The following is a 12,354-nucleotide window of genomic DNA, read 5'->3' on the forward strand; positions in this document are numbered from 1 at the left end:
ATATAAATAACCCCTCAAGGGGTTGTCATTATTATTATTATTATTATTTTTAATGACCCCCTTTTCTTCTTTAAAATAAATAACACAAATATGTATTTATTTATAAAAAAAAAAAAAACTGTAGGAATAAGACTTTAGATCGAAAGTTTTTTTTTTGTTTGTTTTTTTTTAGATCATGAGACACATAACTTCCAAATTTATACTTGTGACTTGTAATTTAAGAGAATTTATTTGGCCAGTACAGTCCAGATCTTTAGACTTCAGCTGTCATCTAACATCAGCTGGTTTCCTAACATTACCTCTGCAGTCAATTTAAAGTCAATTTCCCTTGGAGTAACACATTCACAGCTACTGGAACCCCCAGTTTACTACAGGTTTTAGTAACCCTGTATTGGTAACATGCACATTCATTACACAGTAAGCATTCCATTTTTCCAGATTGTGGAGGCTGAGCCTGGGAATTCGACCTTGCTACTAGCAGCTCTCTCTTTTTGACCTAGAATCCCATGCTGCTTATTGGGGCAGAGCTCATGCCAGAGGGAGTGAAGTGACAGGGTAAATAACAGGATGTTGATCCCAACAACCTTTTTCTGAGTAGGTATGGGATGGATGCTTTAATCTGGCTCCTAATCCGCACCACTGCCATCCATCACCCTTAGGCCACCACACTCCACTGCTGTGTGAAAGCATGCAGTTACTAGCCATACACACACAGGGCTCTTTTTCTACTTCAATCTGACAGAATTTATTGGATCTTGTGTTTAGTTCAACTAAATTTGTCTTTCAACAAAACATGCAGTTTATTTAAATCTAAAAGCACATTTTTCGTAGAATGTTATTATGCCATTATCCCCCCTGATGCAAAATGGATGATATTTGTCAGGAAAATAAGTGATTTATTTATATTTATTTATATTGTGTTCTCTATTTTGTTAACCCATATTTAAATGTATTCTATCGTTCCCAGCAGGTATATTCTCAATACATCAATCAATCAATCAATCAATCAATCAATCAATCAATCAATCAATCAATCAATCAATCAATCAATCGGTCGGTCAGTCGGTCAGTCAATCAGCCCACATCAATGCTTCTAAAATTAAATGAACACACCCTATGGGATTCACAGTTTTTGCAAGTTGTAGCCACTCCTCATTATTATCCTTTGTATTATAATGTGAACACCATAAAATTAAATGCATGAATAAATAAACTCTATTACCCATTCCAGTGACTTTACATACAGATACAAAAATAAAAAATAAAACCTTCATTAATAGCTTTAAAATGAAATAAACACCCTGTGGGATGCTGAAGCTGAAACTGTATTACTGTTCATGATTATCCTTTAATGTAAAATGTTTGAAATAACTAAAGCCATTGACATCTAGTTGACAGTCATTCATATGAATTAATGTTTAGCAGCAAAGGCTGTGAACCCTACAGTTAAAATTAGTGGCATCATAATGGAAATAAATAAAAATGAATATGAGTAAGTATAATTACAAGAATCTTAAGATTTCATCAAAAAATATCTTAAATTGTGTTTCAAAGATGAACGAAGGTCTTACGTGTTTGGAACAACACGAGGGTGAGTAATTAATGACAGAATTTTCATTTTTGGGTGAACTATCCCTTTAACATTGCCATGTACATTACCATGTACATAAACCCTCCAGGAGTTGTTATGATAGAAATATAAATAATAATATAATACATATTCATGTAGTATTAAAGGGGTCATATGATGCGATTTCAATTTTTCCTTTCTCTTTGGAGTGTTTCAAGATCTGTAAAGTTGCAAAGACTAAAGTCTCAAATCCAAAGAGATATTCTTTATAAAACTCTAGGCCGCCGTGTGTGACGCTGTGTTTCGTTGTGAAAGTGAAAATATTTTGTTTGGCTTTCCAAAAATCAGTGGTCAAGTTGTATTTACAAAACTGTTCCAGAACACTTCAACCCAAATATTCAGATGTGTGCAGCACATTTTATGGAGGACTGTTTACTGATCCTGGTAGAGTAGACTACAATGCTGGCTGTTCTGACTCACAGACTGTAAGTAAGTTTTTTTATATTTAAATTTAAAGAGTTTTTATATTTTATATTTTTTATGTTTAAAGCGAGTTTTTTGGGCAGTGTAGAGTAGAGCTTGTTGTTTGTCATTTCTCCGATCACTTCATTACACCAAATATACCAAATAATGTTATTTTTAGCAACGTCATATGACCCCCTTTAAATAGTTCCTGAACAATATGTATTTTCAATATACGTGTACATATGTTTACAAGCCTACCATGCATAAAGATATACTAAAAATGTGTATCATGCACAGAAATCAGATAATTTTCTGTTCAGATGCCAGAGAACCCATTACAACTGTATCACAGATCTGTTTCAGGTCACTGTAAAGCCGCTGTATATGTTTACAGCAGGATGAAGGCATTGTGGGATGTTTTTGGCATGTGATTCAGGGCAGGAATCTGGTTTACAGACTCTCTGTGCACCCGCTCATTATCTGAAAATAAGCATGGAGCTCTCTCTCTAACGCGGCCGTGACTCAGATTTTCTCTCACTCAATGGACTGTAGATCAGCTTCTAGAACAGCTTCTGTTTTTATGACACCATGAGAGAAAATAATCACAGCAACTTAATAGTGATTCCTGGAGCCATTTGGCTTACAGGGATTTTTATCTTAGCGAAATATCAGGGCGGATGCAGTTCTTCCCTCCTCGCTGTGATATCGCAACCTGTGCGACCCCTGGTTTAAGCATCTTATGGTTAAAATGAGCTGAACTGGGATAATGCTGAATCCATCTCACCGCGAGAGCAGCTTCATGCGCCATTATCTGTCTTACCATGGTTAGACCTACATCTCTACACCGGGCTGCTCATGTCATTACACATGCGTTAGGTGAGCTTTCCATGCTATTCTTCAATGGGTAAGTATATTTGAGTTCGTCTGTGAGTCACTAAAGAGTCAGCGTTCTATATTTAGATTCAAAACACCTGATGTGGAAATAACCCCGCACCTCCACTGGTGGTTTAGTGTGTATGGCGGAAGTCAAGTGTGTGAGTTAATGTTTTTTTTTTAACCAGTGAAAATAAATAATTATGACCAATAGACTGGATAGTTTGTAAATCAAAGCTTTTGCTGGATTGAATGTTGGAAAAAGTCAAAGATCATCTATCATTTTGGGTTTTTTTAATCATGTAAATCGCATGTTCTCATCTTCCCTGTGAGTGTTATATTAATGAATGCATTATTATATTAAATATAAAGAACCTCTTTGTCAGATCATTTAAATCTGATTGTCAAGATCTCAAACTCTTGGAAACTGTGGCATATAAAAGGGCAAAGACATAAAGGAAGTAAGATCTGCTGAGGTTTCTGTGACTTGCTTGAGTTGACTGTGAATTTCTTGCTCTGGTTTAGCTGGCTACATCTTCATTCGTTTGATATTGTGGGCTATTTTTAGTTCTCCATCCATTATTTTAGTTGTTTGACGGAGCTGTGACACCAGTTGTGCAGGGCCGCTATTCGCATGCATTGCTAACCTGCCTGTAATCATTCCCATCAGAGCATCGGGAGGAAGGCTGGTCTCTTTAAAGAAGCTTAACAATTATGGTCAGGAAAGCAAAGGTGAAAAGCCAATGACAAGCACTTTCCATGCATTCCGACATGATTGCAACACTGAATTAAAAGCATTGTGTGTGTTTCTACTTCTGAGGACAAGGACATGATCTTTCATACTTGGGTGAAAACTTTTTACTTTCAATGCTTCAGTATCTGCGGTAGTTCGGATCAGAGGCAACATGCCCAGATGGAAAAAAAGAAGGATTGCTCAGAGATAGTTTTAGTTTTGCAGGTATGTGTAAGATTCAATGTTGTCTCAGATGTTTCTCCTAAAATCATTTGGGCAAATTAGAATTTGTTTGACATTCAGTACAAGTATAGAGCTATTAAATCAATGTGGATAGCATAGTCCAGATACTTTGATCTTGGAAGAACTTAATGAGAAATCTCTGACTTTTGATTTGCAGACTTTGGTAGTCTCGGGAGGAAATTCTTTGAAGCAGAAGACTTCAACAAAAGTCTCCAAAAAGCTGAACATATCGAGATCTTGTTTGTGCTGATTTTCAGTGACTAGCTACTAGGGCTGCACGATAAATCGCATGCGATATTGAACGCGCATCTTATCAGTAAAGCCGGTTCTGTAATCAGCGGTAAATCTCCATCATGTGCGTGCTTTCACATTGAGCAGCATTAACTACACAGAGCCGTTGTTCACTGACGAGCTGCGCAAAAAATCGCGCGAATATGAACGTGGTTTATATTGTGATATATGTGATTTACCGCTGATTACAGAACCGGCTTTACTGATAAGATGCGCGTTCAATATCGCATGCGATTTATCGTGCAGCCCTACTAGCTACCGTACAACAGGTTAGACAATTCTCCTGGTGCTAAGAGCGTGTTAAAGTTTTATGGAGGACTTTATTTCCCACTCCCATAGCCCCGATTTGTTTTTCCATTATCAGGGTGTTAGACCACGATTTACCCTCATGGCGACAAGTGACTTATAAGATTGATTCATTCAACCGATTCGTTAAAACCCACTCATTCATTCATAAATTGAGATTTAGTGATTAATAGATTCATCTATTCAGACATTTCGTTAGAGCACACTGATTTATTCAAGAACGAGTGAATGAGTGAGTCATTGAATCATTCACTCAGATTTTCAAAACTTTCAACAACTCAAACAGTTTCAAAAACATTAAAAAAATGCTAACACATTCAGAAATGAAACATTACAACTGTGTGTTGCTCGGTGCTGTTGTAGCTTTGTAACTATTTTCATTTGCAGTGGAAAAACATGACCTGGCAATATTGTGTCTAAAGTGCAAGTTTCTCAGTAATAAATTCTTGTTTATTGAACTGTCAGATAAAAGCCATATAATACTCAAAATCATGCAGTTGTTTTTCCAGAATATCAGGCTGAGCCTTGTGCCTAGAGAACTACACTTGCTCCCCGAACCAGCTCCCTTTCTTTCCTAAATTTATCAAAACTTCCCTAAATGTATCACTAACATTGGTTATGAATGGTCTTACATGTACTAAGTTCCAGAAAATTCTTCTGTTTTATAGTGAAAAGGATATGCCAGATTGAGTGTATTCCACTTGTCGTAATATTTCCTTTCCTTTATACATCCAGAGCTAATTATCAGTCTTTTTTCTCTCTCGCTTCTTCCCTTTTAGATCACTTTCTCACAGTGTTTTTTTTTCCCCGTTTTCAGCATTTTATACTCTGCATTCATTTTTAACACTCCCATAATTTTTCTCTGAACACCCTTTCACTGTAATCATATAGGGCATATTTAGCTCATAACGCAGGTGCCTATAACCAGATTAGAATTAATTGCCTTCCAGAAATAAAACTGTTCCTCACATGGATTAGCTGTCAGAATCCACATTTAATTTGTTTGTTTAAGGCATATTTTCAGCTTTCACGGTAGACACGAGTCCAACTTAACTGCCACCCTTTGTCAAGACGACAGCTGCTGTAATCCACCACAGCTTGATCTCTTTTACCAGCGTTTATCTCATGTTTTCATCCAGTGGTTTGAGGCAGCTCATCTTGTAGTGGATATTAAAAACAAAAGGGGACAAAGTCAATTTGGTCTGTTCTGTAATCTGATCCCCCCAGACTACTGTCACGGCAGATCTGGTCATTTAATCAGAGACCTAAACACAAACACGGGCCGGGCCATTGATGAGGAAGGGAGCACGCTGCTGGTTCATTAAACCTATCACAGCATGTGCTAATTAAATAATGGAGCCGCACTCACATACCAAAGGGTGAAAAATTACTGCTGTGGCATTTCATTCTCCATATGTTACCCTGTTTGCCTTTGCTTTTAGCATGTATATTTGCTTTTGTGTGTACGACAGAGTGGCAGCGTAAGAGTGAAAATGCCTACTGAGCTACTGAGAGAAAAACATCAAACCATAGGGAGAAATGAAAAGGTTCACAGAGTTTGTTTACTATGCTGGCTAATTGTGTAAAGAGGGAGGGTATGTACACAGTGTGCCCATGTGCTTTTTCCGATGCTATTTGAAGCATAGGAATGGCTATGGAGGTTACACTTGGGTGGGAGTTTAATTGTGAATAGAATTGTGTTGGACATATATGCAAAAGTTTTTTTTTTTTTTTTCGTTTTTTTTTTCTGGAATTAGCCCTGCTGAAATTTGGTTCATGGTACCCGCATGATCTTTTTGGTGAAGTTGTGGTTCAGTCTAAAGCCCCGTGGTATGTTGATATAAGGGTGACTGGGGCTAGTCCCACCTTTTACAGTATAATTCTCAGTGCTGGTTTATTTTTAAAATATACAGTATGTGCAAACACAAACCTTAAGGTGCTGTCACATTCACTGCTGTTTGGTAAATGTTCATGGGTGAAATCCAGTCATTTTAATATGATTCCATGTGATCTGCAATTTAATGTGAGGACGAAAGATTTCCCCAAATAGGTTTTGCATCAAGTTCAAGTTGGTTGTGCAAATTTGTCATGTTGACCAACAGAAAGCTGCTTGGTTTGAAAATTGCTTCTGTGAGCTGTGCTTCATACATCGACATTGGACAATGGACCTTTTTACCCACAAAATTTCACAGAATTTTTTCTAATGTGACCACATCTTTGAAGTCTTTAAAACTTTGAACATTAGTTTCAAATTACAGTTTATTAAATACAGATTGACCTCTTATATGAACATGCTTTTTTTTCATATCATTTGTAACATGACCATTTGCCAGGCTGAACATTCATTCATTCATACATTTTTATTTATAGCAGATATTATTTTTATTTATATTTCATTTTGATATTGATATTTGTTGATATGGCATTTGTGTGGATTTTTGACACAAAAACTTTTAGTAATTTACATATATGTTTCCCCATGGCACTGAATGGTTAATATATTTATATATTATGGGATTTACATGGTACTTTAAATTAAATTAAAAAGCCATCCCATACTGGCAACCAGAATTCAAAACAACATCTTTCCAGCAGGTATAATCTTGCATAAAAGATAATGTCCCGAAGGGCGGTAAATGATGTTGTCCGGACAGCGTACCTGTCTCATTCTGAGAGCTCAGTAATTGGATGTTTTCTGATCTAAGCAAAGTATCTGTCTCGCCTGCCAAACAATGTTTTAGATGATCTTTCACAAAGCCCCGTATCTCTTATCTCACCTGCTCCTGTTCACCTGCTGTTGATTAATATCCCCGGGAGGTTTGCACCTGATGCTCCGTGCTTGATCCTAGCCCAACTAGAAATACCCAGAATTCCATTGACATGTCGGTCGGCTCATCTTTGTTTCTGTTGGCGTCAGAGAGACTTTGAATGGGAGTTGCCTCAGATCAGTTGCCTCTGAAGTGCCAATCTGCAGATCAAGGCAAGAGAAAGATTGCACTTACATTGCATTAGGTAGGTTTGTATTTATTGAGCTCTAGCTGTGGGAGCATATGTGTTGAAGAAAAGAATGGTGCATGTTTATGAGAGAGAGAGAGAGATGAAAACGTAGACAATGCAGATGTGCTCTTGCATTGCTTCTGCGTAGGTTTCGCTGATATTTCACAAAACTCTTGCACTAGGAATGAATTGCTCACACTTATAGAATTGTTTTCTTATTGATTAGCCTAAGCCCAATGAAATTTGCATGGTGCAGTTCCCATCATGCAGTTGTGAGACTAGGTTGCGGCAGACTACTGCAATCTGGCATACTTTACTAGACCTGTCCATCATCACTGCACTGTGATCCAGAAGCCTGAATTGACACTTTAAAATATTGAAATTGCAATCTAAATCACAAGCCTGTATAAATGCCTGACTATAACGCACCTCTCCATCATTTGATCATCATTTGATAAATCACTGCTTGCTTGACGGCTTGAAAATCTACACAAACACCTCTTTTAAACAAAATACCACAGGCGGTAATAGCATAGTGTAATTTGTGCCAGGCAAATTAAAAGTGAATATAGCTCAATCTATATCAAGCCTCATTTGCATAGAAAGTTTGCACTGAAAAAAATGACATTGACTTAAACTGAAATCTGGCTTGTTAGTAAATAAGATGCAGAGTTTTAAACAGAAATATTGCACACAAAAGTGATGCAACTATTTAGTGAATTTGTCCTAAAATGTTAGATTTTAAACAATTTTGACATTGAGGGAACATAAAATAGTAATCAATGTAGTCATTAATAATTAAAAGAAAGAACTATTTATGTATACAGACCTTTTTTAATTAATATCAGGAATTCCTGTCCTAATTTATTTATTCTTGTAATTATAAGTTGACGTTGGGATTTATCTCTATTTTTGCCGCTTGAGTAGACTTTACAGAGTCATAAACTCATAATTTAAGATATTCATAATAATATACCTGCTTCTTTTACTCCATGAAATAAAAGTACCAGGATAAAAATAAATGCATTTTAATAATGTACCACCTCTTCTATGTTTACTAGGAATGTAATGTTACACAAAAAATTATTGAAAAATTAGATGTTTCGGTACATACCCTTGGTTTGGTATGTTTTCAGTACAGCGGGGAGAAAAAACAAATAGTTAATTTTTTCTTTATTAATCTTCCTGGTTACTGAAGAAACTATGGCTTTGTCTTTAACTTCAAAAAGTATATCTTTGTATTGTAGTTTATAGAGATTTTAAGAGCTTCCACTTTTGGATGCAAACCATTTTTAGTAAAATATATAGCATTTCAAGAATTATTGCACTATCCATTCTACTGTGCTCTGTCTGTTTAATGTGCAAATGCACATTTGTGCTCGTTCATTGAAGTCTGTGAAGTTTAACAGATACACTTTGTGCAAAATAGTCATACTCATGTGAATTTACAAATAAGGATACAACCGTAAAAATGTAAATTATGCGCTGAGGAAAACTGGTCTCAAATTATACAGTACGCACATCTGGCAGGCTGCTGGACAATTTGGATTGTGCACCTTTCCTTCAGCAGCTCACTCTGTGTCCTCATGTATCTTTGAGATGTATTTGCAACATCAATGTGTATTGATATATAAATGGTCTTGTCCCAGCCAAGCTCATTTAGATTCAGTAAGGCTATTTGGATATGCTATAGTCAGAATTTGAAAGTCTCTAAAGGGGTCAAATACAAAAGAGAGACCTCAGTGAACTGAAAAGGCTATTACTGCTTACAATACAAATCATTGCTTGGAAGTAGATGAAATTCACTTATTCATTGTTCACTTGAAAGATTCATTCATTGTAACTTTGTAAAGTCAACATGACGAATTGCCATTTGCTAAAGTGTTTTCTCCTGTGGAATAACATGAAGTGATGAATTGCTCACAAGAACTTTCTGAATTTTGATTTCATGTTGACTTAAGTAGGTGTCTTGCTCAAGGGCACAATGGTGATGATTCATTGACCATTTTTTGGTTACTAGCAAAGAGCACAGCACTACCCTTACTGCTGGAAAAATGACCCAACACTTCACCGGTTATGTACAGCCTTATCTGACTTGACTAGGCTTTGAACTTGAATTTTCAGTTGTGGAAACAGAATGTTACACATATTTAATCATTTGTGCTTTTTGTTGTACACTATTTGCTGAATCCATAATTAGAAGTTATTCTTAGTCCATCTGGCCTCAGCAGTGAGTTTAATCTGAGGATCAACATGAAGCTTTACAGTTTACATTTAACAAATGTTTTAAAACTCCTCCTCCTCCATTCCCATTATTTCTTCCCTAAACTCAAGATGTGCATATGTGGGTGTATGTTAAGTTCACAGGGTCACATTGGCAGCTTGTGCGTACAAAATAAATAAATAAATAAAATAAAGCATTTGAAACAGATGATGTAAATATGCGCATATATATACTACCGTTTAAATGTTTGGGGTGGGTAAAATTATTAAATGTTTTTGAAAGAAGTATGCATTTATTTGATGAGAAATACAGTAAAAACATTGTAAAATGTTATTACAATTTAAAATAGCTGTTTTCTATTGTAATATATTTTGAAATGTAGTTTGGTTTAGTGTTGGAAAAGTTTAATTTTAGCAGCCATTACTCTAGTCTTCAGTGTCAGATGATTCTTCAGAAATCATTCAAATATGTTGATTTCATGTTTAAAAAACATGTCTTATTATTATCAATGCTGAAAAAACAGTTGTGGTGCTTAATAGTTTTGATACATTTTATTTAGGATTCTTTGATGAATAGAACAGCATTTATTTGAAATAGGAATCTTTTATAACATTATACATGTCTTTACCGTCACTCTTGATCAATTTTGTGTCTCCTTCCTTATTAAAAGTAATCACGTATTGACCCCAAACCTTTGGATGGTAGTGTAAATATAGGCATACTGTAAATTAAAGATGACTTGTTAATGGATAAATGAAAGAAGGATTTAACAATCACATGATACATAATTATAGTTCAGAAATAATGTGTAAAAGGTAAGCAATGGGAATTGGAGTGCTTCTGACATTTTGAGGACATATTGAGAACACTTTGAGTAAGAGGATGACAACCATGAGACCCTGAAAGTGTTTACGACAAGCAGATATTTGCAGAAAGACTAGATGGCCCATTATAAAAGCAAGGCCAGTGGACTTGAGGGCCGTTGTGGCTGAGAGCGTTTGGAGTGGGGTTGTCATCGACTAGTTCTCATGGCACCATACAACTCACTACGGTCTCTCCTGTTCTCTCTCATGGAATGACCCAATTAATTCATTCTTTTTTTCTGTGTGTGTGTTTGTGTGTGTTGTGTGTTGTGTGTATACCCTATCAACAGAGAGGCTGGCGAAGAAAACTGGGACGCAGAGAGCTGCCAAACGCTCCCATCGCTGGCAGTCTCCCACACCAAATGCCTGTGCAGCAAGCTGTCCACCTTTGCAGTGTTAGCGCAGAAAGCTAAAGAACCGGTGAGTGCTATCTTTACCTTTCCACACCACACTTCATCCCTCAGCATCTGCTCGGGACGGGGCCTAGCCGACCGAGACCTCTGTGAAATTTGTCTTAGGCATAGCATATGCTGCCATACATCGAGAATATTTTTGTCGAACATTGTTTGAAGTGTTTGGTTGCTCTCTAGAAGGTCAGTATCCCGTCTGTTCCACATATGCTAGATGCTGTAGCTAAAGAAAGATCAGAAACTATGTGTTCTTGGGTAATTATTTTGTTGTAAAGATTTCTTAAAGGTAGGGGCATAACATTGTGACCATCTGCACTGTTGCTGTGACATTCGATGTGAACTTGCCTCCATAGTGTGAGGGTATCGTACAGAAGCAGATGGTGGACCAGGTGTTTAATATATCATGGTATGCATTATGCGTCAGGGTTTGTCTAGCTTGGGATTTCTCCCAGTTATAGTTTAAAGGCACTGATGCACAGCAATGTTGTTGTTTTTCTGTGATTATGAATATTAATCTCAATAAAGCAGTGGTTATCAAAGTGTGAGGCATCAGGGGAGGAATGGGAAATGATAGTAAAAAATGAAAAAGAAACACGGTACCGTTTAAAAATGTCAGACCGTTTAGTAATGTATATATATATTTTAAATATTAATATTTTGATTCATCTAGGATCAGTTAAATTAATCAAAAGTGACAATAACACATTTATAATGTTACAAAAATGTATGTTTCAAATAAATGCTGGTCTTTTGAACTTTCTATTCATCCTGAAGAATCCTGGGGGGAAAAAGTATCACAGTTTCCACAAAAATATTAGGCTGTATAATGGTTTTCAACACTGAAAATACGAATAAGAAATGTTACTTGAGCTCCAAATCAGCCTATTATAATGATTTCTGAAGGATTATTTGACACCGAAGACTGAAGCAATGATGCTGAAAATTCACAATTTCACAACTTTTTTTTGTTAAGTATGATTTTGTGTGTTTTTGAGTCATGTACGAATTTTACGGTTCAAGTGAAACGGTGACCTTTTTTACATACATCCAATGATTTTCTGTAAAGCTGTTTTAAATAAAGTATTGTGAAAAGCATTATATACTGTAGTTAACAGTGCCATTTTCAAAATGACATTATTATTTTAGACCAAAACGGTCTAATGTTTTTTTTTATTTTTATTCTGCTGCCAATAGCAAAAAATGAAAATGAAAACTCATGCTAATATAACTATTGCTTTGACATGTTCCTGAACATGAATAGTAGTAAACAGTTTAACCTCTTTAGCTTTTGTTTATTATGTTCATCTTATTTTAGTACAAACTAATTTTTGGAGTCCGTACTGAGTAGATATCTGTCAGCTCTGAGAGGACTAGACACT

The 12,354-nt window shown here is 36.1% G+C and overlaps 1 protein-coding gene and 1 long non-coding RNA gene across 4 annotated transcripts in view; both read left to right on the plus strand.

The window, feature by feature from the left end:
• The window catches only part of LOC107670015 (uncharacterized), a 718,471-nt gene that overhangs the window by 240,611 nt on the left and 465,506 nt on the right, over positions 1–12,354 (plus strand). The window lies entirely within an intron of this gene.
• Positions 1–12,354, plus strand: part of LOC107669951 (adhesion G protein-coupled receptor B2-like) — a 303,770-nt gene that overhangs the window by 212,192 nt on the left and 79,224 nt on the right. For all 3 annotated transcript variants that reach the window (XM_016462397.1, XM_016462388.1, XM_016462399.1), the window contains exon 16: positions 10,856–10,985. In XM_016462397.1, the coding sequence (XP_016317883.1) occupies positions 10,856–10,985 (130 nt within the window). The remainder of the gene's footprint in view (positions 1–10,855; positions 10,986–12,354) is intronic.

This window comes from Sinocyclocheilus anshuiensis, unplaced genomic scaffold, assembly GCF_001515605.1.
Source record: "Sinocyclocheilus anshuiensis isolate Anshui unplaced genomic scaffold, SAMN03320099.WGS_v1.1 scaffold253, whole genome shotgun sequence".
Classification (NCBI taxonomy): domain Eukaryota; kingdom Metazoa; phylum Chordata; class Actinopteri; order Cypriniformes; family Cyprinidae; genus Sinocyclocheilus; species Sinocyclocheilus anshuiensis.